Genomic DNA, 26,511 nt, shown 5'->3' on the forward strand with positions numbered 1-26,511 from the left:
ATTATTGTTTTAAGTGTGATGTCATTATATAGGGAGCAGAGTTTGACACTTTCATCGAAAGTAATCTGCCTTTTAGCTTAAGTGCTGGGAAAGCAAATATTGTGACATTTTAGAAAGTCACTGGGATAATACTAAGTGTCTTTCAAATACAAAATGGTAATTTACATTTGAATGCCTTAGTGTCTATTCCTGTTAGGAACAATTTCTCTGTCCTACTTACTTTAAAAGACCAAACTCCGGGAAAGAATCAAGAGGTTCTTTAGAGCAATTTAAATATTTTTTAACAGGCTGCTGTTTGTAGTACTTACTCTGTTGCAAATGAGGGATACTTAAGTTGGCCTGTTTCACAGGAAAAACTTCCTTCGTAGTGGGTAAGCAACCCTCGGCCCCTATTTGAAATGGAATGTTTTTATAGCAGAACCCCCAAACATGCCATAAATCAGACCTAACACTACACAGCATCTCTGTCTGTACTCTGCTGGAGTGGTGCATGTTGCAGTACATGATTAGAGAAGGTGGATTTGGTGCTTCTGTAACTTCTCAACTACAGTGAAGAGCACGCAGTTGAGTTTGAAAGTAAGAAAAAAAACCTTCTATTCATTTGTTTCATTGACAGAATCCATGTGGTTGTCATATATGGTGAGAAATACATGGTAGTTTCAAACTTCTAGAACCTCGGTGGTACAGCACTTTGGTAAAGCAATTCAAAAGTAAAGCCTTCTGTATTTCTTGATATGTTGTGTTATGATTGAGCAGGGTAATTAGACAGCATATTGTTCACTAAACAAAACAATTCTGGGTGACATTCTTGAATTATAGTGGTTATTAACTGACAAATCTCTATTATTCATCTTGCTGTATGCCTTAAAGATTGCAGGATCAGCAGGCTTAACAGATATCAATGGACAGTGTTGATTGAGGGGAAGAGTGACATTTAATGTCACTCATTTAATGCCCCATCTATGGCAGGAAAAGCCTTGTGTGGTTTATCATGCTGAAATTAAATGGTTAAATCTAGAGTACATGGCTAATTTAAATATCTATGCAGCTACTTCTGAACGTGACTCTGAAGTGTTTTTAAAATCTAAGCAAAACTTCTCTGTTTTTTTTCTTTATAATGTTGTATTTCGGGATAAGTATGGGAGAGCAGCTTTGGATTAGCACAAGGTTAGGCAGTAGCCTGATGTTGTTCTTGAGTCTTCAGCCAGACTTTGTGTCTCAGGGTGCATTGTGCAGACACCTAGAGGACAACTCCAGCCTTAATCTAATCACATTAAGCAGATAAAAATGGGAGGCAGAACAAACAAACAACAAAAAAAGAAGGGCGGCTAAACGGAGTTGGGAGGTCTGGGAGCAGGAGTGAGATCTTTTGAGTGGGATTTATCAGCACCAGGCTCACGGGGCTGTGCCAACCCGGGTAGTTGTGTTTGGCTTTCTTTCCATTCTGTGAGAGGACAGAGGTGGCTGGAAGGCCAAGTCCAGCGCAGCTGCATTGCTGCGTGGAAGTTGTTTAATCTGAAGGAAGGAGTGCCTTTATTGTGCTAAAGCCTTTGCATGACTCATTAATAAACTTTCTCTTATCTAATTGGAGTGCTTTAGTACAACGCAATATAACCTCAGTGTGCTATTAAAGAAAAATCATATTTCTTGTCATGAAAAATGCAGAGTTACTAATTGAAAAGCTTATAATTCCAGCAGCAAATGAGGCATGAAATATATTGCCAAAAATACAGCGCCCAAAAACATTGGCAGTAAATATTTTATCTTGGTGCTAATTAAGAGCTTGAACTTAAAACTGAGCATTCTAAATTTACACAATAATGAAATTAACCTAATGGTGCTAGTGTAGCCTTAGTAATGTGTACTGTTATTCTGGTGGATTCTGTCCTCTGCTTGCTGATGGTGAAGGAAGTTCATAGCTCTAACAGTAAACAGAAATTTCTTCTTGTCTTCATAGTGCCTTTTTGTTTATTTAGAAGTCGATTTAGAATCTGAAGACCAAATAACAGCAGCTTGTGGTTTCATTAACTGCAAGGAAAAGAGTTTAATGCAAGAAAAAACTTGCACAATTATATTTTATTTTCCCCCTGCTCACTTGGTTTCTTAATTTGACTTTCCTCTAGCAGGATCTGTTTAATTAATTAGCTTTTCTATTAATGTTTATTTAAAAAACGTGGTGGTTTGGCTCCCATTGTTATTTCATTGATTTTCTTTTGTTTTTCAGATTTCTGTTAGTAGGGCTAAAGTGTACTCTTTATCAGGAGCATTTTCTGGCCCAAATTTAAAGGATAAACATTTGTAACATCTTAAGAAGCCTGAACTAGTAGATGTGATTCAAAAACTTTAAAAATATTACACTCAGCTGTCAACAGAACATTCTGATGAAGGAAGTGGTGGCTTAGCATGTAGCTGTACTTCTGTAGCCTTTTTAGGCTTAAACCCTGGCAGTGATGGAAGCTGCTCACTGCGTGTCCATGCAGCATCTGACTGCGGCAGCTCTCCCAAAGGCTTTTGGAACAGGGTCTTCTCAGGGGGTGCCTTAGCAGTTTGATGTTCCCTCTAGTGTTTGAGGGCTGGAAATGCTGAGTCTGATCTTCATCAGGTTGCTGCAAAATGACCAGGCATTCTCTTGCAGCTCCCTGGATAAAAACCCATGGATGGGGTTTTATGTGGGAAAGTCAGGAGGAGGAAATGTGGGGGCTTGACTTCAGTTTCAGTATATGTAATTGCTGCATTATCAAATGACTTTGACCATGTGCTATGCTCTGGATGACCTTTAGAGTATGGGACCTGAGTCTGAATGGCTTCTGTGTAATCACATCACATTCTCTTACCTCTATGGGCAGGCCAAATGTGGAGCCTTTCAAAGCAGAATTTGATTTCAGACCTGCTTAGATGGCTATCTCCCAAGCTATTTATTGGTTTCATCAACACAGTAAATTGTCTCAAGGCTCCTAAAGAAGTACTTACAGAGATTTCTGTGGCTGATTAATTGCAACAGTTTGCTAGATAAGAATAAAGACAAATGATTATTTAAACCTGCTTATGTACCATGACTCTTTTCTTCCTTGATTGTGGTAGAGTGCCAGCTGATGAAGACAGAGCGACCTAAACCAAACACATTTATCATTAGATGCCTCCAGTGGACCACAGTAATTGAAAGAACATTTCATGTGGAGACTCCAGAGGAGCGGTATGTTTCATTCATATTTAATGCATAAACTCCTTGCAAAAGCAGATGTAAGTGTTCAGCATTAATAGTGAGTCCTCTGCTGAAGCTCTTATTTATCAGATGATGTACGTCTGGACTGAGAAGTGACAAATAATTTTCGAGTGCCTCAGTTTTAGTGCATTTTCCAGTATAAAAGCAATCCTAAAGCAGAGTTTCAGAGAGTGGATTTTGAGCAGGGTTTGTAAGTGAATTGTTGCTAGGCTGGGTATCCAAAACGGACAGGTGCAGGTGTGTACCAGCACACAGGTAGTTATTTCTGGAAACATAAGGTTCATTTCTCACTGGAAATGTTGTGGTATGTAAAATGAAGAGTTTCTGACCTGGGAGTTTCTGGAAGGATGAGCACAAGTGAAATAGATTCAGCCAGAGTTGAGTTGTATCAAAATAGTGACCTTTTAAAGTCTAGACACCCTATTTCTAAAGGAAAAGTTAGTTGTATCATTGCTGATTGCTAATGTTTTATGCAAATTAGATAATGAAGGTGATAGTTATCTGCTGCAGGTGCAGATTTCTGTTTCATCCTTTAGGAAACAAAGCTAAGAGCTACATCCTGTGCTCTCATCATTGGAGAATTGATCTCTTACCTCCAGAGAGAACAGTCTTCCAGTACAGCTATAATACAACTACTGAGTATTTAAATATTTACTTGCTCTTCAGAAACTGAACTTAAATTATTCCAGTATCATTGCCTTTAGGGAGTGGGTATCTTAAAACCCTGGTCCTCTCTAGATACGATACTAGCATGTGTTTATTTTGAAGACCAGTATATGCTACCCGCTATTACTCGCTTTTTTCATAACCGTTGCGTGCACTTTGCGTGCTCCTTATTATTGCTTTTGATTCTGATACAATGATCAGAAGAAGGTTAAGTCAAATTAAAAGCGAAGAAAAAGAAACTGGTCCTGTCTTTTTTTTTAGGAACTTCGTGGTCAGTGACCCTAAAGGGAGTGAATAGCAGTTTCCACTTGGGGGAAGATTGTATTTCAGTCTTGTTTTGTTCCCTCCTAGCCAATTAAGTCAGCTTTGTGACACTTCAGGGCTCGGAGTGTTAGTCACCTCTGTTATGTACTCTTGAGATATAAAAGCTAAGGGTGAAATTCTGTTCTCCTAGAAATCAAAGATATTCACTTCAGGAGGGCTGAGATCTCAACCAAGTCAGTAACAAAAGAGATATGAAGGTCAATATGCCTTTAGCTTTCTATATGCCTTTAGAACCAGTGTTTGCTTTTATGAAAGAAATGGAGAGAGAAAAGTGCAGAAGTTCTTTTTAAATTATTTTGAATATAAAAATATGACCAGTAAATAAGGGAATGTGTTAGTGATGGTGAATAGGGCAGTCTGTGCTGGGAGTCTGAATGTTTGGCATTACCTTCCTGCCCCAGACAGGGCTGGATGAATTGTGCACAATTCAGGCAAAATCCAAAACAAAAAATGCACGGAGCAGGAAACACCTTATGTGGTGCAGTTTTCATTAAAATCTTGTGTTGGATACTTTTTCCCATACACTTTGCTTCCTCTGAGGAATGATCTGCCTCTTGCATCCATTATAAATGGAAACTCACATGTTCAGATATGATTTTTTTTAAAAAAACAACTTCATAGGACTAGTGAAAAATTGGACATTGATAAGGATGGCACAGCTGCACTGCAGATTGTGCACAGAGTTGTTCAGCATTGGCTGCTGCTGATCCTGCTGTAGTAGCGAAATACCTGGGATGTCCTTAGGAGAAGAATTTACCCAGTCCCTAGAAAACACCAACTAAACCACCACATCCTGTTCCCTACATATACAAAAGACAGTAAATATGTTAAGTTCAGATAGTCCACTGGATGTGTCTTCAACCTCTGTGTGTTTCTTTAAAGCCTGTCCCGAGTCCCTGGAAGCCCTTATGAGTTGTATTCTTTATGTTCAATAAATTTGCAGTGAAATCGAGTGAAGGCCAAGAACTTTCACTTCAGTAGCTTCCAAAGGTGTGAAATCTCCCAAAGGACACTGGAGTGGAAGTGGTCTCCATTGGAGTTGAAGGGGTCACTGTTAGAGCACTGATGGCTGAAACAGCTGTGGAAACTTTATTGTAACCAAGACCTGTGTCTAAGATGAAATGTCACTGCTTTTGCTGACATTCTGCTAAAGTTTACACAGCAGTTGCTGTACTAACGTAATCATCTTTACAGCAGAAGAATAACCTAACTGTCCTGAGCTTAAATAGCTATTCCAGGAACATCCCTTGCCACTACAGCCACTAAAATTTGGGAAACGTCGGTGAAGAGGTGCCATAGTGTCCCCATCAGTTGGATGTGTATTTCAGTGCGCCATAGAAATGTAGAAGCTCTCAAACTTTGTACTTCATGTAAGCCTTTTGCTTTTTGGTTTTGGCAGGTCTGTTTTGGTTATGTGAATCTCTGTATCACCAGGTCACATCCTGAGCTGTTGACTGAATGTCCATTAGAAATTCCCTTATCTGAAAAGCCTCGTATTATGTCCAGAGTGGGAGGACTTCAGTTGGCTCTTGTTTCTAGTACAATTAATAAAGATTTTAAAAAAGCATTTTTACAGTGCTTGAAAATGCACACAATTCATCATATCTTCTTCCATTGATTCATCAGAGAGTATTAGTGGCTCCTGTATTCCTTGGTTGTCCTTGCCATGGCAGATGGTAATCTGAAGCCACAAGTAATTAATGTCTTTGCTTATATTTTGCCAGGGAAGAATGGACAAAAGCCATCCAAACAGTAGCAGACAGCCTCAAGAAACAAGAGGAAGAGATGATGGATTTTAGATCTGGCTCTCCCAGTGATAATTCAGGTGCCGAAGAAATGGAAGTTTCTATGACAAAACCAAAACACAAAGTGGTAAGTGGAGATATAGCAGGAATGACTAATTTTTAGGTCTTCTCAAATATAGACAAGAAGTAGCCACCAAACAGTGTCTGTTCCCCTGACAGTTACATGATTGCTGTAGATGCAGCTTCTGGAGGAGACAATTGTCTCAGCTGAGCAGAGCCTGTCTGAGTCTGCCAGAGTTCTGACTTCACATGTCCTCACTGGATGGCTTTCAAGGCCAGCTCAGGTCTGGGTTTGGTTTGCCTTATTTTCCTGTGGTACAGAGCCTGAAACCAAAGCTCCTGCTGGACCTTGTGACTCTATAAACTCCTTGCAGGCTGGTGCAAAGGTATTCTGGTGGATTTGCAGGATTTAGGGTGGGTCCGTGGATTTAATTGCTCTGGATTAAGGGTTTAGGCTACCTCCAGCCAGCCACTGCAGTGTCTGTCCATAGTGCTCCTAGAACTTGGGATTTTGCATTAGCACTGCACAATCTGCATGCAGTGGGCCAGCTAAGGAATAGCCTTCCATGACATGAGTACATGCCAGAGGAGATAGGCTGATGCCTCTTGAGCCTTTTTAGGTATTTGTCTTCAACTTCCTTTTATTTCTTTCTACCCCATTGTGTTCTTCTCTTCGTATTTCTGTTTTTGAAAGTGTTCCCACCTGTTTCTGCAAGAGGGAATTGATAGAATCTTTCCCAATGTGAATGTGTTGTCTCTGGATTTTAGGTGGGCACTTCCTTGTGTCTTCATCTCACCATTACCTACCTCATCTCATTCTTACCCACTTCCATACGTTGGATTCAGTTTGGGAAAACTGATGAAATTTTTCTGTAAAAAGATAGCTATCCACCACTGTCTTCACTAAGCTTGTGTGTTACCCTTGTGTCGCGTCAGTGGCTCTCAGAGTGATGTGGGTGGATACTTTCATCCCACTCTGAGTCAGAGCTTGCCAGTAGGCTTCTGGGTCTTTGGCTGAACAGATCCTGAGCAGATCCTTATGTTCATAGAAACATAAGAACAACCTCATTCATCAAATGGGTACAGTCTTCTGAAGCAGTGACTCTCTCTTCCTGGACTTGTTAATGAGGATGACCAAAATGATTACTGGGGTCCTGGCATCAACTGTATTGAGCAATTTAGCAGAAAATCTCCTCAGCCAGCTCTAGAAAAGAATATGGAAAAGTTTGCTGGTGGTGGCATTTTAAATTTTTAAACTGAGGCTGCAGCGGCCTTTGGTTGTGTAGGTTTAGGGTGCATGTGTGTGGGGGAAGGAGACAGTCCAGCCATGCGCTGATGAGGCAGTGAGCTGTCCCACACCCCCCTAGAGCCTGTATCCCAGCCTGGCAGAGCTGCCAGTCACTGGTACACCAGAGGCAGTGCTCCATTCTCCCCTAACCCAGCTACTGAGTGGCCAAATGACCGTAATTGCCACCTGGGGGAAAGACCCATAAAGGCCGAGGGGTATTGAGGGCCAAACACGAGGCCATCACCTTGTCTGGAACCTACTTCTTCTTGAGTTTCTATCTGAACACAGCTGGAATCCAGGAGTTGGTAGCTGTATCTGTGCTTTTCTGTATCTTTTCTCACTTTTTTTTTTTTCCCTCATTCTCTCTTGTTGGAATATTTTGAGTAACTTACCGTCGAATGAATTCAAAGTTTGCCAAGTTGAATGGTCCAAGTTAATGCTGTGAGAAGTGTTTTATGTTGATTGGATGTTGTGGTAAACCTTTAGCCAAAGTTGCCTGATTTTCTGAAGTTTGCCATTGTTTTATGTTGTTTTGACCTCATGCAAATATCTGGTTGGAATTTCTCCCGTGTATCCAACTCAGAATAAGGAGAAGGTAGTTTTCGGTCAAAACCGGTGTTTTCTGGCAAAAAGGTTATGGAATCCCGGGTATTGAAGCTTGATCAGACACAGACATGTAGTCTGAGAAAAACTGGCAGAACAGAGATACTTGCCTAGAATATTTGAACTATGTCAAAAGCAGGGAAAAAAACACCTGGTAAGGGTTCCACTTCAGAGTCTTTAATGGCTGTCCAGAAAGATAAAGAAGCACATGTTGGAAGGGCCAGAGAAAAAGCTGATGAAGTTGCAAACTGCCTTGGAGGCTGAAACAATAGCTCGCCTCAGGGCGGAGTGAGAATTAACAGCCCAAAAGCAACTAGCCCCAAACCTGAGAAACCTGTTAAACAACTTTGTGCAGAACCAAAGAGCTTTATAGTTGCAAATTAACACCATTGAGGAAGGTGTGGAGGATGAACCAGGGTCTTCCAACCTAGGGAAGAAGTTGGGCCGCCCTGAAGGTGATTTCAACCCCTTCAGCTCTTTGGAGGAGTTTGATGCAACAAAGCCAACCCTCCCACCAACCCATAAACTCTGTCCATCGGTAAAAAATGAGGAGGTGGGACTCCCTGAGCATGATGTCACTGATGTCACCTCCCTCCACTCCTTGGAGGAGGGGTTTGACTCAGCAAAGCCAACCCCCACTGCATCCCACCCCAAGCCCTGCTATTAAGAGGCAGAACCGATGGTGATGATATCTTACTCTGCAACAGATTTGGTTAATTTGCAAGGAAAAATTAGCAGTGATTCTACAGAAAATAAAACTGGTAATGTTTAGAAAATTTCACTGATGGGGAATGAAATAAAGCTCTCTGAGGAGGGAGCCACCTATTATGTGAAAAGTTTAAATCAGTTGGAGAAGGAAAAACTAATCCGTCTCCCCATTCCAACATGTAAAATTATTGGGAGAGAGTGGGAGGCACTGGACTTCGAACCAATGCACGGGAAACACATGGTGTCCTGTTGGCCTTCTCCGATGTTATTGTTATTTATTGCAACATTTAAGGATCAAAACCGAGACAAAAAGTTCTCTGTACCAACTCCAAAAAGTGAGAGAGAGTAGTGAATTCAAATAGCCTCAAAGTTTCTCTCTATTTGCGATGAAGCTTTGCAAACTCCTCCTATACTGCCTCCTCTTGGCAGCAGTGGGTATTGAGCCTTGCCTGCCGCTAGAGGCCAGAGGTGGAACTGCAGAATCCGTAACCTCCTGGGGAAAAAAATACTTTTATCGTTGTGCAAGTTTGGTGTTTTAGTCTTGGTAATAACTCTGGATGTTCAAGTTATATCCTGGCCAGCCAGAAGACTGGGTGTATTTTGGAAGTGGAATAAGGAGCTGTTTAAGCAGAAGTGAAAAGGACTTTAACTATACACACAGAGATCTGCAGTGAGATCTGCAGCTGGAGACACCTTAATTATGTGAATAACGTCAGCTCTGGACAAAGAGGAGCACAGAGGAGCCTGTACTGGACAATACAGTAAACAGTAAATCTGTTTGCAATGAAGCTGCAATGAAATCTGAGCTCTAAAATGAGATGTGTTAAATGGTTTATCATTTTGTATTTTCAGAACAGTGTCCCCAGTATGCCAGCACAGTTGTTTGCTCTGGGATTGGTCGACCATCCTAGCAGGACCTTGTACCTAACAACTGTAGTAGCAAGTATGATTTCAAAGGGCTGAGCAAGAAAGAAAAGAGGGTGGTGTCCTTTTCCCTAAGGACCACTCTAACATCACACACATAGAACAAATACATATTATTGGTTGGCTTTGGACTGGAGTCCAAATTTGCAAAACTGGATGTAACAAAATATGTAGATCCAATGAAAATTGTTCTGTCTAAAGTGAGAACGTCTCAAAAGGATAGCTGGGTACTCTAACTCAAGTTGGCCTACATGATGCTTAGAATGCTCATTAGTATTGTTAAGGTACTAGATAAGTTTCATTAGTGATAGTTGCATTTTTGATGTGTTCTAAGATTGTTTTCACTGATTGTTAATTATTCAGTTGGACTTTCTATAGCAGAGAGCACAAAAGATTACTAAGTAGATGATTCCTCTTTTTGAAGGTCTGAGTTGGGACCAAGTTTTCTCCTTCTAGAAGTGTTCCATGAGAGGATGAAGTGGTGATAAGACAGAGTTGCTGTCCTTTGCTGCATCAAGTGTTTACATGCTTTTATCTTGAAAGGTTTTAAGATATTTATGTTCACATATGTTTATGTGAGTTTCTTGCTGCAATATTTTGAGGTATACGTGTTTTCCGTCTGGTTGCCAGAGAGTGGAAAAGGTTTCTCCCTCCAATAGTTTTGGGAGCTCACATATAGGATTTCATGTGATGATGGAAACAAGTTTGTGTACCTCTTCCTATCTCCTCCTCCGTGCAGAGTATAAAATTACTGTGTTTAGGGAAGTGTGTGTAGTAATGGTAAGCAATGTGTGAGGCATGATTGTACAGAAGAGGATACTGAACTGTTGGTGGCCCTGGAAGGACAAAAAAAAGGGGCTGACAGTGGAGCTGAAGTGGAGCTGGGAAGTTCCAGCTGTAGATGAAGAAGGCATAAATGATTAAGAGAAAAAAGATTGGGGATTTGAAAACTGCTGAAGAGTCTGGTAAAGTTGGAAAGTATTTTGTCCAAACTCAGGACCTTGACTAAAAATATGTGCTGAGGAGCTTGGAATGACTAAGTGTTGTTATATATTGGACCTCACTGCTGAGGCCATTCAGATTACTAGGTAGTAGAATTTTACTGAATGTTGTTTCCCATTGTACCCACTGACCTCTTCCTCTTAACCTGGGTACAGGTTCTGGTAATCCCCCTGAAACCTGCTTGGTGGGAGGGATAACAGTGGCAATTTGGGACATGTATGTGTCCCATGAAGGCCAAGGGGTATTGAGGGCCGAACACAAGGCAATCACCTTGTCTGGACCCTACCTCTTCTTGGAGTTTCTATCTGAACACGGCTGGAGTCCAGGAGTTGGTAGCTGTATCTGTGCTTTTCTGTATCTTTTCTGTCTTTGTTTTTCTCCTCATTTCCCCCTTGTTGGAGTATTTTGAGTAGCTTACCATCAAATGGGTATCAGGTTTGAATTTAAAGTTAATGTGAATGATCCAAGTTAATACTTTGAGAAGTGTTTTATGTTGATTGGATGTTGCAGTAAACCTTTAGCCAAAGTTGCCTGATTTTCTGAAGTTTGCCAGTAAGTGTTTTGTGTTGTTTTGACCTCATGAGAATATCTGGTTGGTATTTCTCCTGTATGTCCAACTCGGAGTGTGTGAACCAGTAGAAAGCCCTTTCAAAGTCCCTTTGAGCAAGTGCATAGAGGCCTTACAGGGAATCATGTTGTCTCTGGATTTTGGTGCTGTTTAATGAAGCACAAGAAAATTTGTCTCCTAGAGAGGTGGGGAGCATCAGAAAAAAGGTATGGGTTCAATCCTGGAGTCAGAGCAGTATGTGCCTTTTCATGAATGTCTGCACTGGCCAAGAGGTCAGTATGGCTGTGGATTAATATGTTCAGTGTTACTTGTACTGTTGAGTCATGCAAAAGAGTGTTCAGTTAATTGAAAGCTTATGATTTTCTGTAAATAGTTTGATTGGTTGTCTTTGAGAGTGCACTGGCATTCATTTTTGTGGAAGAACCATTTCTGCTCCTGAATTCTACTAAACAAAAGGATTAAAAAACCCAAATGTGTGACATATGCGATGCATTTTCACAGGAATGAGGAGTTCTGGTCTGAGAATAATACACTTTTTGTTAGATCAGGTAATTCACTTCTTCTTTATCTGTATCATTAACAGACCATGAATGAGTTTGAATACCTTAAGCTACTGGGAAAAGGCACTTTTGGAAAGGTCATTTTAGTTAAAGAAAAAGCAACTGGACGGTATTACGCCATGAAAATTCTGAAGAAGGAAGTTATTGTAGCAAAGGTGAGTAGATGGGAAACTTAGGGATGTGGTTCACCTTTGATACAGCCTTTATCAAAGTCATGGGAAGGATTCTCAGAGCGGTTGTAAATAATTGCTCTCCATTGGTGTTTGAAATGGACCCCTGATCTGGGGAGTCACTTTGCTGATTTCCTTCTGCTTGTGTTTCAGGATGAAGTAGCACACACGCTGACAGAAAACCGGGTTTTACAGAACTCTCGGCACCCCTTCCTAACAGTAAGCATTTCTGCCTCTGTGCAGTGTAACTTGACATCAGCACCACCAAGACTTTCCTTACCTTTTTTTTTTTTTTTTTTTAATTTACATAATGCATCTCAGATCTGTGTTTTCAGAGTGGCTCTGTAGTTTTGTACCCTTCCATTTTTGGGATGCCCAAATAAAAATACTTTTTCAAGTTTTCTGATTCTTGCAGAGCAGGTCCTCAGCACCTCTGAATACAGTGTTTCAGGGTGTGGTTCGACATTAGGGCTCACCCATTTAATGACTTGCTATCTCTGAGAGGAGTATCTGCTTTCCTTGCCTTTCAAATGTTTGGTCTCCTCTTTGTAGCAGAGATCAGAGTGACCCTGATCTTGTGACAGACAAATTCAGGAAGATATACAGAGGGGAAAAATTTGTCTTTGTTGTTTTTCTAAGCTCCCAGAAACAGCTCAGTGTGGACTCAGAGCACTGGTAATACCAGCCAAATCATTTTGGTAGGAGCATAGGGAATGGGGAGGGGAAGAGCAGAACTATGCTCTATCTGCTCCTTTCCTTTTGGATTGTAAAGTCAAACCATATTCTTATTTTAGACTTCCAGTGCCAGCAGTCTCTCTGGGCTGAGTTCAGATATCCAGGTTCCATCTTAAGATTTTGTTTCTAATGTCTGTTACAAGTTGCCTCTGAATTGTTTACAACTGCTTAAAGCCTCTAAGAGACTGTGTTGTTTCCTTTGGCCAGTTACAGGGGCTTAGCTGGAATTTAAGTGTGACCTCTGGAAGTAAATATTGCCTCTATTGAGTAAAATCGATAATATTGACATGTCTAAAACCTGGTCCTTGATTTTTCCAGGAGAAATGTGACTGGTTTAAAAGTGTCACTCTTTGCAGTAAAGATAACAATATCATATGCAGTATTTTCTTTTTAATACTTTCATAAACTCAAATATCCAGAACAAGAGCTTGTCTTGAGATGTTAAATACAAGACTGGGTTTAGCTTGGGTATTAGGAAAAGATTCTTAGAGGGTAGTTGGGCTCTGGAATAGGCTTCCCAGAGAAGTGGTCACAGCACCAGCCTGATAGTTCAAGAAGAAATTGGACAATGCTCTGAGGCCCATGGTGGCATTCTGGGGGTGGTCCTGTGCAGGGCCACGACTTGATGATCCTTTTGGGCCCCTTCCAGCTCAGCATATTCTGTGATGAAAAATCTTAATAGTATGGCAAACAAGTTGATGTTACGCTTGCTACAGGAATACATGTGACAGGAGACAGTCACACAGGTACCTTGTGACTCTCCATCACAGCCTCCATCCACTCTGTTTTTGTGAATTGCTACCAAATTGATATTGCCAGTGTTGGCCAATCCCCTGGCAGGCTGTCAGCAGGGAGCAGTTGCAGGCAGCAGGGTAGAGGCCAGGGGGCTGGTGTGTGAAAATACTTGCCTGTTTCATATAAGAGGTCTTGTAGCCAGTATGGTGAAACCTTGTGCTCCAGGGTTTGGTTGTGCCTCTTACCTATCAGTTGAACCTGTAGCCAGAGGAGGAAACTTCCCAGTCACTGTCGGTACACTTTGAGTCCCTGATAATGGGCCAGGACTTTGTTTTGCAGCATTTTAGGTGATGATAGCTTCTGCAAGGAATTTGTTTAATGTTTTATTAACTGTATTTAATGAAATATGTTGGCAGTGAATCAGTCCTCAGCTGCAACAGGAAAATACAAGTGTTATATAAGATTTAAGGACAAAAAGTTTATAAAATTTCTAAAATAGAAAATTTCATGTCTGCTTTTGAAAATCTGTTAAAAATGCTTTTCTAACTGTCACTGTGATCTGTCTAATAAGTTTTGGTTTAAATCTGTTTCAGGCTTTAAAGTATTCCTTTCAGACACATGATCGCTTGTGTTTTGTTATGGAGTATGCTAATGGAGGAGAGGTAAGGGAAATACAATAATGTTGAATACTTTAGGATTTTCCTGTTTTAATACTAATTTTGCTTGACATTATTTAGCTAAGGCCCGTTTTTCCAATTCTAATTAATCCAAGTTGTCCCAGTTAAACAGAGCTGTTAACAGGTTTAACATGGTGAAGTAAGACTTAATTTTTTCAACTCCATTTTTAGAACATAGAGGTTTTGGGCATAGGTTCATATTTTACATGACAGCAGTATATTGTAATCTGATATTTAGAAGTTGTCCAAGAAGGCAAGGTTGCTTTCTAGTTGCTGTAGTTGTCAGACAAGTTTTAAAACTTAATATTGTGAGTAGGCTTGGAGGAAGAACTAGAAACTGTTAACTACTATTACAGTCAGGAAGGAAAAGTTGCAATATTAACATTTCTCTAAATCATGCATTAGGCCATAGTTCTAATATGTAATTGTAGTTCAGTCAAAAATAGCTCTATAATTCTCTGAACCTGTAAGACTGTAGTGCATGAACTGGTTATCACTCTGCATCTGTGAATATAAGAAATAATTATCTCATCATTTAATTTATGATGCTTTTTAAAGTCATTTGGGAACACAGCTGGGTGAGCGTGGGAAGGGGTTTTCTCTTAGGTAAAAGCACCTTCCAAGCAGGATGGCCTGTGAACTGCAAGACATAATTCAGAAACATTTAAAGTTGAAAATTATTATTCTTGTAGTTGTTTTTCCATCTGTCAAGAGAGCGTGTCTTCTCTGAAGACCGAGCTCGGTTTTACGGGGCTGAGATTGTTTCAGCGCTGGATTACCTGCATTCAGAGAAGAATGTGGTTTATAGAGATTTGAAGGTATGTAGAAAAATAGTTTTCAGGCTTTTGGGGTTTGGCTTTTTGTTTGTTGTTAAAAAAGCAAATGATCCTGAACTATTAAGAAATTTTTCCTGACTGAACTTTATCCAAACTATTGTTGCAGCTGTTGGGTTGGACTTTACAGGATGTCTAAACCCTTTGACAGTCCAAGAAGCTGCATAAGGCGTTTACTGTGACTCTGGCAGCATTTCAGAGAACATGGAGGGTTACTGGGCTACAGGGGTTTCATTTTCACTTGCCTGCTTATGTTCTGAGAGAGACTTTGCTGGTGCTTCTGCATGGTGGAACATAATCTTGGTCTTACGAGAGAGATGGAAATTCACACTGCATGGATGTTGTGCTCCCTTGCAGTGTGCTCACATCATCTTCACTGTAACTGCTTAAGCTTCAAGTAACTCATTTGTTTGGGGAATACAGAAGGGGAAAAGAAACCCCAACCAAACAAGGTATCTCAGGGCAAACAAACTAGAGAAATTCTTGAAGAAAATAGAAAAGTAGTATTTTCTTTCTTCCTGAGAAGAGTTTTCAGGACAGGATGAAGAGATCCTGGTAGTTTATTTAAGGGCAGTCTAAGATGAAGCATGCTCTGTAATGTTTTGAGACCACGCCAAAGTAATTTTGGGATATCTGATGGGATTTTGTCTCCCATATTACTGTGATTCCCCTGTAATGCACTTTATTGATACACTGAGAAAACTGTCCTAATACCTGGCTGACTTTCTCAAAAATTAGAGACTTGGGGTGGGGATGAATACCATGTGCTGAGTAAATGTATATAGTGATTCTTATTTAAAGGGTCTCTTTGGAAGTGGTTCCTTAACGTTGCATATGGTTTCTGTTTTATTTATTTTATGATATTATTTACTGGTACAGATTATTTCATAGAATCAGAGTAAAAGCAGGGATGAAGTTGTGTGAGGGGGAATACTTAATATACTTTCTAAAGAACTGGTGTTCTATTGTGATGATATTGTAGAAGCATAAATAGAATGTTCAGGTTCTCTGTTCTTTCTGTATATACGGTTAGTGAACCTAAGACTACAAATTAGTTACTTAATGTTCCCTAAAAAACTAGGAAAATGTTACAAATGTATATTTACATTTTACATGCTCAGGTAGCTGCTGTGGCTCTGACCGCATGTTCAAAACGGATCTGCAAAATTAATTTCTTTGATTATCCTGGTCAGGACCAGTGTATATATTACAGGTAATCATGTCTCTTAATTTGGCTTTTCTTCCCAGTTGGAAAATCTTATGCTGGATAAAGATGGACACATAAAAATAACAGACTTTGGACTATGTAAAGAAGGCATCAAGGATGGAGCAACAATGAAGACTTTCTGTGGCACTCCAGAGTATCTTGCACCAGAGGTATGTTTATGTTGACTGTTGTGTTAAATTGCCTTCTTATGTGCCTTCCATGGTAGCAGTAGGAGTACAGAATAAATTCCTGTGCCATGATGTGCTCGTGCACTAACTGCTGTTATATAATTACACATACTGAGACTCCTTTATTCATCATGATCTGGAACACATCTTTAGCATAATGATACGTGGTAATTTTTTGGCAGGGTAGTTTCTTCCACTTGATGGAATATGTACATTTTACTGGATCAGTGCTTGTTTCTTGTATCAGATACGTAATTTTAAAAAACCTTCTTTTTAATCTCTTCAGATATTTCATGATAGGTTACCTTTTTGCAGCTTTCTGTGTTGTCCTATTTGAAAGGTATCAATAGGACTTAAGAAGTAAAGGTATTGTCCAATTCCATTACTATATGAGGACAGTTAAAGGTGACATGCTTTCAGAAACAGGACAGACCAAGCTTTTTCTGCATTATTTAGCATGGCATTCATTAAAAATGCTGACTGTTTTATGACTGTAAAAGCACAAGATATTTCTCAGTGTTGATTTGAGCTCTCCAGTTTCAGAGGAAGTAAATTCAGGCAGGGGATCTCAGTTGCCGAACAGTTTGTTTTGGGGAAAAATTTTTTGGGGGCTTTTTTTTTTTTTTTTTCCTTCCTTTTCAAATGCAAAGTGGAAATGCAGGTTTGTTCCTGAAAACACTGTGAGTTTTGCAGCAGAGGTGGTGTTGCTGCTGTGATGGCTTGGGGGCAGATGAGAAGTGCAGGCAGGTTGTAGGGGCTGTGTGCACGCTCGGTGCTCTGCAGGCAGACGCTGGTCCTCTGCCCACACTCAGAGCTGTGTCGAAGCAAACTCCTGGACTCTCAGGGCGCAGAGCCCAAGGCAGCTTGGTGTGCCTCCCGTGGGGCTGCTCCCCTTACAGTGTGGCTTTGCTTCCCGTGGCATTTACATTTCTGTCCTGCTCAGAGCACATGCAGAAGTGAGCCTTGGGCTGCCGGCAGCTTATAGATTGTTGGCACAGCTTTCCTCTGACTTGGGAGACTTGAGCCTTGCAAACCTGCCTTGAATTGAACTGTACAGAAGTAACAAAGGATGGGAAACCAGCGTGGAGGAGGAATATTTCTGCTGAGAGTTGATGTCTTTGCTGATCAGTGCTTTTGTGCTCCCTGCTTTCATAGTGGTGGCAGCATGCTCTTGGGTTTTGTTTGGTTTTTGTTGTGTTGTTTTTTTTTTTTTAACTCCCAGCTGCTTTCAAGGGCCTCCAGTCTTTTGTAATAATGAAGAACGTGGGCACCTGTCGAAGTAGCTTGCAACAAAGAGGCGGAGCCAGTCTCATGATGACTGCCAGCTTTTCCATGGATCACCAGAAGTCTTCAGTGAATCTAAATTGGGGTCCCTGCACCACAATTTGAGATTTACTGATGCTGAGAGTAATTAGCAGCATGACAGAGTGTTTATTATTCATAAACATGGCTTTTATTTTAGCTTCCCTCTTAAAATCAATTGCTGAACTTCAGTTTCTCATCAAGGATTTTATGAGGACGCTAAAAATATTTATTGTTTTGGTTTTTCCTAACTTGGAATGTGGGGATTCCCTGTGCAGGCAGTTGGGCTGTTCTTCCTGTTGTATTACTTGCTATTATTTGTTTCTTTTTAATATTTATGATGAGTTGGCTCATCCAAAAACCCTGAAGGACAAATCCTTTTGATTAACTCAGCTCTCTTCCTTACTCACAAATCCCATCTGTGAGTTAGAGTGTTAAATTCTGGGGAGGCTTTTGTAATCTGGTTGATAACATGCAAAAATCTGGCAATTGTGTGCAAGTGATCTTCCGTGTGTTTAAGGTCATACATCCTTAAAAGCAGGGGTGTCGATGCTCCTGTCTGCATTTGTAACTCGAGTCCAGCACAGCAGTGTGTCTGTACAGTTGTTGCAGTGTTGTTTTTAGGTTCCTACTGGAATCTCATGCATGGATGACAGTGACTGAACCATGTCAACTTTGATGTGTCAGATGCATCAATGGCTGTGATGTTTACAGCTGTTCTTGCCTTCTTTTTCGAATTCCAGCTCACAACAGTCTAGAGCTGCTCGTTAGGAAATGATGATCCTTTAATTTAAGTGAAATGACCTTGTTACTTTACTGCTCCCCAGCTATCCAGTGTGTTGCAATAAATCATGGATGAAGGCAGTATCTTTATTTTTTATGGTGTATTTTTAATACTCACACCATTGCTGTCTTCTGTGCAGTCACTGATAAAAGGATATACAATTGTGCTAAAGAACTTTCAAGAAATTTTATATCCTATTTAAAGCATTTTATATTCTGTTTAAAGGTAGTGGAGATGAAGGAAATTGTTGTAGTTAGTAATCTAGCTTATAATGCAGAGTATTAATACACTTTTTAAAGCAGCATCTGAAATGTTTACTGCATGTTGGAAGCACCTTTAACTACGTGTACAACAGAGGTCTCTGTGATTTTCTTTTTCTTTCAGTCTTTCCTATTGCATCTTGCCTATTGCTGCATATTGCAGCAGTTAAAAAAATAAAAACACAAATCGGAGGCCGTGTGAGTGTTTTATTTTAGGTAAGGCAAGTGTAGGGGAGTGTGAACAGGAAGCGCTGGTTGAGCGGGGTGACTCAGAGCGGGAACTGCATTGTCACACAATCTCCCGGAGCCTCGGGAGCCTCGGGAAGGACGGGGCCGGCTCCTGGAATCCCGGCCGGCCGGCAGCTGTGCCGGCCTGGACATGGAGGGGGCAGCTGCACAGCCAGCTGTCGTTTGGTGTGAATCATACGGCCGGGGATGCTGTAAATAGACTGACGTGGGGTAATCTAATACCTGGCAGCCTTTTGAATTTTACTGCAGGCCCTCTCCCTCGTTCAGATAATTAAGGGGAATAATTAGTGAATAAAGAGAGGCAGAATGCAAACAGTTGTTACATGAAGTGCCTCGATGGTTCTTTTTTATGTGCAAAATCTTTATATCAAGATTTGTAAGAGGCTGAGATCTTACTTTTGTTAGACTTGCACTGACTTTGGCTCCTTTACCTTTTTATTCTGAATCGCAGGAATGTAAAGCTCATACAGAGCTGTGCAGCAAGAAAACAGGATGGTGGTGCAGTTGTGGTTTGTGCTCTTAGCAAGAGTAAGCAGCTCAGTGCAGGCCCATGCAGGGAGTAAAGATGATAACTAAAACCTGAGGACAGGGTCTGGAACATGAGATGCTGGTGTCAGCTACAGACAACTGCATAGGAGACACAAAGTCTAGAGAATCCTTGTAACATCCACTGCACAAGCCACAAAACTCTCCTTGCTCCCTTCAGCAGCCCACTGTGCAGGAGATCAGAACTGCACTGTGGCAGGGCTTCTCTGGAGCAAGCGGGAGAGGTGGAGAGCACTGCTGGGGTCCTGAGTCCCTGCAGCAGCCGCTGCTTTACTAGGTGGAAGTGCCCAGGGGAAGGGAAGAATGAACTGTGCTGGACTCCTTTTGCTGTGAGACCTGGCAGATATCCACCCCACTGACTGTTCCTGTGTTCACAACCCTCTAAGCAGAGGCAAAAGTGCCTTTGGAGCAGGGCAAAGGGTTGGAGGGGAAACATTTCCAGACAATTTGGCTGCCGTTTTACAGCCTTAGAGCCAGTCAAATGTTAGGAGTGGTGTTCTGGCTCTTAGTGTTTGATGTAGATTAGTTATTAAGTATTTGTGGGTGGTCTTTTAGGATGTGCAGAGCCACCCCTTTGGGATGCAGGTTGATAAGAAGATGATGGATATGTTTGGCTTTTTGCTTGTGAAGGAAAAGATTGATGGCCTTTTCTCCCTGTACTGGTTCCTTGGTGGGTTGGGTTTTTTCTAAAAGCTTGGATCCTGTTTGGAACAATTTGTGATATATAAGTGAGAGTTTAACAGCTGGCTCTGTAATGTGAGAACAGTTCTTGGCCTTTGGACTTTGAAAGGTTGTGCTTATCATGACCATAATGTGAATGAGGGTTGGAGAAGAAAGACAAGGAGCTGTTGTAACATACCTGCTGCCTCCTTTTCCTCCTCTCTGCTCACCTGTGATGGTGAGCATGGATGCCAGTTCTTTTCACATGGTTCTACAAATACTCTGCTGGCAGATTTGGCTGTGTCATGAAAGATGGACTTGCTAGGGTAACTTTTGCTTCTTAAGTTCTGTTTTCATGCCTGATTTAGGAGTATCTTCTAAAGCCTTTTCCTTACATTCTGCAGGTTCTGGAGGATAACGACTACGGCCGTGCAGTGGACTGGTGGGGTTTAGGAGTTGTGATGTATGAAATGATGTGTGGCCGGCTCCCTTTCTACAATCAGGACCATGAAAAGCTTTTTGAACTCATCCTTATGGAGGAGATCAGATTTCCACGCACATTGTCGCCTGAAGCAAAATCCCTCTTGTCAGGTTTGCTGAAGAAAGATCCTAAGCAAAGGTGAGGCTGTTGCTTAATAGTTGCACTTTTTTTAAGGTATTTGAGACAAAATTGTAATTTAGTTTTTAATCCATTCAAAATGATTTCCCAACAAGGTGCAGCAAGTGGATCTACTATTTTTAACTTTTGATATGAGCTGACAGCGTAAATAGTGACATAAAGCAGCTTTGGTGCTGAATTTCAGAGTATGGTGGCTGCCATTCAAGCAAAACTATAGGCTGGGAAAACACAAGTTAACCCTACCTTTGGCCAGAGTGAATCCAGTGGCTACTGTGGGTTATAAGGTGATCTACACCAAATGCTTTTACCTTCTGTTGCAGTTGAGACTACTGTCCTCTTCCTGAATTTTTGTCTAGATCTGTGCCAGTGATTTAGCATCCTGCTTTGGACAGTAGGTGGTGGTGTTTCTACCATGTTTGTGGTGGAGTTTATACCATGCTCAGTTGACTTTACCTATTTCCTCCTTTTGTTTTTGTTTTTCTTTTATTGCTGTACTTTTTAAAAAATAACCCTTGATTTAAAAACACAAAAAAAACCTCTTAATGCCTAACAAACAGAAAATAGAAAAAGATCCAAAAAGGATGTTGACCTTCACACAGAGATAAACATCAATTTAAAAACCTGCCATCTTGTCAACCCAGACATTTTTAAAACAAATAATATTGTGACTCTGCCCCTGATCTCCTGTCCTGAACCTTACACTGTTAATGGACCCCAGATAGGAAACCTTTCATGTGAGGTGCAAGCAGAGAATTCCGGTTTGCTTTCTGATGTTTGTTTAGTCTCCGTGTGCACATAGCAGGAAAATGGGGTTTGCCACTACATGAATACTTATAGCAAGGATTTTTGTCATCACTGTCAGCTATTTCCATCACGGTCTTTGGGTGGAAAATCCTGTTGGGAGGTCTTGTAATGCAAACCCACAGTTTGTAGTATTGGAGGATTCATCTTGGTGGTGCCATGGGGAGCTGCAGCCCGGAACGTGGCCAGCCCTGTATAAGGTGGCAACAGCTGCACCCCCTCCTGAACCCCGTGCCTGTGAGGGGAGCTCCAGGAGAAGGTTGTGTAATTGATGAGCAGCCCCCAGGCTCTGTGCTCTGTGAGCCTGGCTGCAGCCCCTGCCAGCAGCATTCCTGTCCAGTGAAGTGCTGGGTTAATGCAATTGTGACCCTTTCATAGCTTATTCAGGTGGAGCCTTTCAATCACTGGGAACACAGGCAGCATCTGCTGTAGTTTGTTCTTAAAGGAGCATCTCTGATGAACCAAAATGCAATTTGTTTACAAACAAAGAACACCCACTTGTTTTAATTACGAGATTTTCCCAACGCCAATAATTACTCCACAATATGCTCGCTTAATACAAATAGCCACTTCTTCACATGTATCTTCTGCAGGCTTGGAAGCAGCACTGCGCTGATCTGGTGGACAGATGATTTTCATGCTGCTGATAGAAATAACTGTTGACTAGACAAGCCTGCACACATGCCTTATTATAATTATGCCTAATTACACTGGTGCTTCCCAGGCTTTTTTGGATCATGGACTGTTCCTAAATCCTGGTTTCTCCCCAGTTACTGTTCCCAGAGTTTTTTAAACTGAAGTTGTGGTTCGGCAAATCGTCTGCACTTTGTGACATTTCAGGCAGATTGGAGGACTGATCTGGAAGCATTAGAGGTAGAAGTCCTGCATTCTGCCCTTGTAGTGTTAAGTTCTTTTTTCTGGGTGGTCTTTCTGCTGGGGTGGGCGCCTGGCATAGTAGTTGACTCACAGTGAGCTCATGGAGCCATATGGACAAAAAACAGCCAGAGAGCTACTGAAATACATTCACTGAAAAGTTATATAATGTGTGACAGTCTGGTGCTTTAGGGAGCCACTGTGTAATTCAGCAGAAATCCCCTCTTCCATAAAGCCCAGTGGTGGACAGAAGTTGATATCATTGTAGTGTTTGTGGCAGAAAGTGTCAGAACTGGAGGCATAACTTTGGATGAATTTCAGAGTGAGATTGGAGGAGGCAGCCAAAACCATGAGAAAAAGGAAATTTGGGATGTTGTCACTTCCCCTAAAATCATCAAAAAAAACCCCAATCAACCCAACAATACAGGTTGATCTTAGGAGGCTCAGTTTCAAGGATAGTTTTAAGTTAAATATCAAGGAGCTAGGAAATTGTGATCTGTGTCAGTGAATTAAATCTGAAAAATGACCTGTTATACATGAGCTGGATTTGTAGCAGTGTTAGTACTGTGTTCTGTAGTACCATTTCAGTCTCAAGCTCCCAGGCATATGGAGAAAATGTGAAGAACAATAAATTGCATCCTGCTTTTAATCATGGCTGTTTTCTAAATTTGGTCATATGAAATCCATTTTGTAAGAGAAAAGGAATTTTGAAGTTTCTTTTGGGATTGATAGAAGTTTATTAATCTTGTAATGTGAGCCATAATTTTCCTAAGAAGGAAAAAATCTATTCTGTAAATATTTCCTGTTAATGTGACCTGAAATTCCCCTTTGCTGCTTTGTGACATGGATCAAATGAAAGAAGGTAATCAGAGCAGTTTTTCATACATGAAACAACAAAGTTTTTACCTTTTATTATTCTTCCTCTGGCTGTGGGGACTGTAGCCTGTGAAAGTGGGCATGGATCAGAGCACCCCATGTAAACGGACAAAGTTTAGATGGGTGGGTTTGTAATCAGTGTCTTGCAAGCTCTGAATCTTGGCAGGTTTTTAACTTGAGAAAACTTTAGGATGGTTTAATTTGAATTTTGATCTTCAGATTTCATTGCGTGCCTTAGTCCCTGTCATAAGCCGGGATAGGTCAGCCTCTCTCAGATGGGATTTGTCACAGGCTGCTTCACCTGCCTCTGTGGTGCTGTTGGACCTTGCCATTCAGCAAGAACGAGAGGAAGATGATGCAGCATTTCAAAAACACGTGTTTAAAGATCTGATGACTTCACAGATTTGCAGTTGTGGCTCTTGGGAGCTGAAGGTGCTCCCTGGGACCTGGTGGTCTGTTCTTGCAGTCACATGGGGATCTGGTTCTTTGTTCTTCCTAGCCATGATGGTTCTTCCCACATGAAACTTTGGCCGTAGATGTTCAGGAGTGTTAGAGTCAATCAAGCCCTTACTTGTATGAGACCCAAACTCCTTTGTTTTTTCCCTAGTGAAAGGAGGAGATTTGAGTTAAGCTGTGTGTCTGTGTCCTCTGTGCTGCTCTGCTGCAGGAAGATTAGATGGCTCTTGAGCACCCTTGCTCTCAGGCACAGGAAAGTGTGAGATTAGCTCTGCTGGCATTGGAAGAGTTAGACATGACACTTGTGGGGACTTCAGGGGCCTGGAGGTGGTCCCAAACAAACTGGTGGCCCGCAGAAGAAGGTCATGTTGGAGAGCTGGTCCTCCTGGGCAGCACACTTGGATGCCTCATGGACATGCAGGGTTTTGGAGCCACACATGACAGGTGACTTGTGTTTGCTCCGAAATACGTGTGCCTTGAGAAGGAGAGTGCTTCTGTCTCCAAAGAGCTCCAGTGCCTTGGTATCAGCTGAAGTGCAAAATGCTCAAGTCTCCATGTTTCACCAGGTGCTTTGAGACAGGCTGAGATTTAACTGTTGTGTATGATAATTTTAGTCAAAATCAGTTCTGTCCACAGCAGTTCAGACAAACAGTTCACCCACAGAGATCTAAATTGAAGCTGAGAAAAACATAAAAGGCAAGTTTAAAGATTCTTTTTCTCCCAGCTTTCCAGAAACCACTATTTTAGAGACTTCCCAGACTTCGCCAGACTCAAACATGACTCCTCTCGATTACTAATGTTGCAAAGTGGGAGCTTTTTCAGTGCTTTTGATCTACCATGTTTGTGTCACATGCATGTGGTTAATGAAGAAGTGGGGAAGTAAAGCTCAACAAAGAGCTGGGAGTTAGCTGTATTAGGCTTCCCAAAAGTTTTAATCTCTGAGCAGGAAAGCACCCGAAGACTGTGTACAGGGCTTTGGGAAGAATGTGGCTTTTTCCTTCCAAATCTGGAGTCTTCAAATCATGCTGTTCTCAAAGCCAAACAGAGCTTCTCTGTGCTGATTGTGCCAGTCAGGAAACTGATGTAGATACAACTCCCAAGTCCTTCCCTGTGCCTATTAGAAGCCTTGAAGGTAAGGGCCATAGTAAAGTAAGTTACTGGTGTCTGTCTTGACTGTATCAGAGAAGGAGAAATGAAAATCTGTGTGCTTGAAGCTGGTGAACACCCAACAGCATTTGCTGGGCTGTTGTTCTTGAGCCTGGAGGGGTTGTTTGTGCTGTTGTAGAACCAGGTTTAGGGGCAGAGGTGACTCAGAGAAATCATGTGAAGACAGGGCTGGAAAACTAGAAGTGCACAGGTTTCTTTTTAAAGAGCTGGGAATGAGCCTGGGAGCTGAGCACTGTTTACTTTTTCATGGGCAAATAGTTGATCCCATGAAAAATAATGTATCCCTAATTGCAATCTTCCTGTGTGTTCATAGACTATATTTATATACATATGTTAAAAAATTCAATATAGCAAATTTTTAAAATTATTTCTACATGATACACATGTGGAGTGATTGCTGATTGACCTCAGTTTATGGAGTACAGACATTTGTCATTAAATGGTTAAAGAGACTTAAAAGCAATATGCAATTTCATAAAAATTTAAAATGTGAAAATATTTTCATTTTAATATTGATGTTGCACTTTATTAATAATTTTCATTTCTGGATTTAACTAAAGAAAGTCTCTCAAGTGTAGATAGAAGTTGATTGAATAACCAGAATTGTTTGGTGGTTAGGTTTTGGGTGATGTTTTCTCATTTTTCTTTACAGAGGCTTTTTGGCCTCTGTACTTTCTATTCTATTTCTTTGTACACTGTAAATTTCCATAGACTTTGCTTTTCAGGTCCTATATATACTATTTTTGGTTCTGTCTGAGGACTTAAGAGTGCAGAATTTATCTTTATTATCCAGGAATCTCTTCAGAACTCTTATTTCTGCTGTATTTTTCTTTATTTATTGCATGTCCCTAAGAAAGACAAACCTGATGGTCTTTACATTCTCAGTGGTACTTAACCATGATTTTTGTGTTAGTTCCCAATTGAGTTTTGTTTTCCTTGAGAGGAACCTTTCATAATAATTCTGGAAAACAAAACTGTATTTTGAAATAAATCTATATCAAAAATACGAGGTTTCTATTGTTTCACCATTCAGTTTGACTGGATTTGCCTAATTTTTAGAAGATAAGTAGAACATGTGGAGTCTTTCTTGGCATTTCCCTGAATACGTGTTTGCCCTTCATGGAACACAGGCTCGTATTAGATAACATATTCTGCAAAGCACTTGTACATGTCTGCAGCCAGCCAGCCTTCCTGCCTGCTGCTCTGCAGAGCTCCATTCAGGAGCTTCTTAGCTCAGAGTCACTGCTGAACTCCTGTGCAATCTGTTGACATCTGTGGATAAAGAGGGTTGACTCCACCCTCTTCATCAGCCATCATCACTGTGCTGTGGAAGCAACAAGGAGTCTGGTAGAGACCTGGCAAAGCCACTAGACCTGGGGGGAACCAGCCGAGAAATGATTACTCACAGAGTTTGTTCCTGTTCCCAGGCTGCCCTGGAGTTTGTCTCTGTTCCAGGCTGCTGTGCAGCTGTAGAAAGTGCTGCCTGGCAGATGGGAGAGCCCTGGTCCAGCTGGTTTTGGCCCCTGGGTCTCTAGGGTGGGTTGGGCTTAGAGCTCACCTGGGGAGGAAAGAGTCACTCAGGTACTGGAAGGCTGGGGAGCTGTTCCACTGCATGTTTCCTAAAGGATGATAAGGAGGAAACCCATTATGTCACTGTGGCACTGCTGTGGAAGAGCCTCTGGACTGTCAGGCACCTCTGCTG

At 41.3% G+C, this 26,511-nt stretch overlaps 1 protein-coding gene across 3 annotated transcripts in view; it reads left to right on the plus strand.

Moving 5' to 3' along the window:
* AKT1 (AKT serine/threonine kinase 1) overlaps nucleotides 1–26,511 on the plus strand; it is a 77,655-nt gene that overhangs the window by 42,721 nt on the left and 8,423 nt on the right. For all 3 annotated transcript variants that reach the window (XM_066321667.1, XM_066321669.1, XM_066321670.1), the window contains 8 exons: nucleotides 3,082–3,193; nucleotides 5,938–6,085; nucleotides 11,695–11,826; nucleotides 11,995–12,060; nucleotides 13,905–13,973; nucleotides 14,681–14,806; nucleotides 16,070–16,198; nucleotides 20,422–20,636. In XM_066321667.1, the coding sequence (XP_066177764.1) occupies nucleotides 3,082–3,193; nucleotides 5,938–6,085; nucleotides 11,695–11,826; nucleotides 11,995–12,060; nucleotides 13,905–13,973; nucleotides 14,681–14,806; nucleotides 16,070–16,198; nucleotides 20,422–20,636 (997 nt within the window). The remainder of the gene's footprint in view (nucleotides 1–3,081; nucleotides 3,194–5,937; nucleotides 6,086–11,694; nucleotides 11,827–11,994; nucleotides 12,061–13,904; nucleotides 13,974–14,680; nucleotides 14,807–16,069; nucleotides 16,199–20,421; nucleotides 20,637–26,511) is intronic.

This window comes from Sylvia atricapilla, chromosome 6 (genome assembly GCF_009819655.1).
Source record: "Sylvia atricapilla isolate bSylAtr1 chromosome 6, bSylAtr1.pri, whole genome shotgun sequence".
Taxonomy (NCBI): domain Eukaryota; kingdom Metazoa; phylum Chordata; class Aves; order Passeriformes; family Sylviidae; genus Sylvia; species Sylvia atricapilla.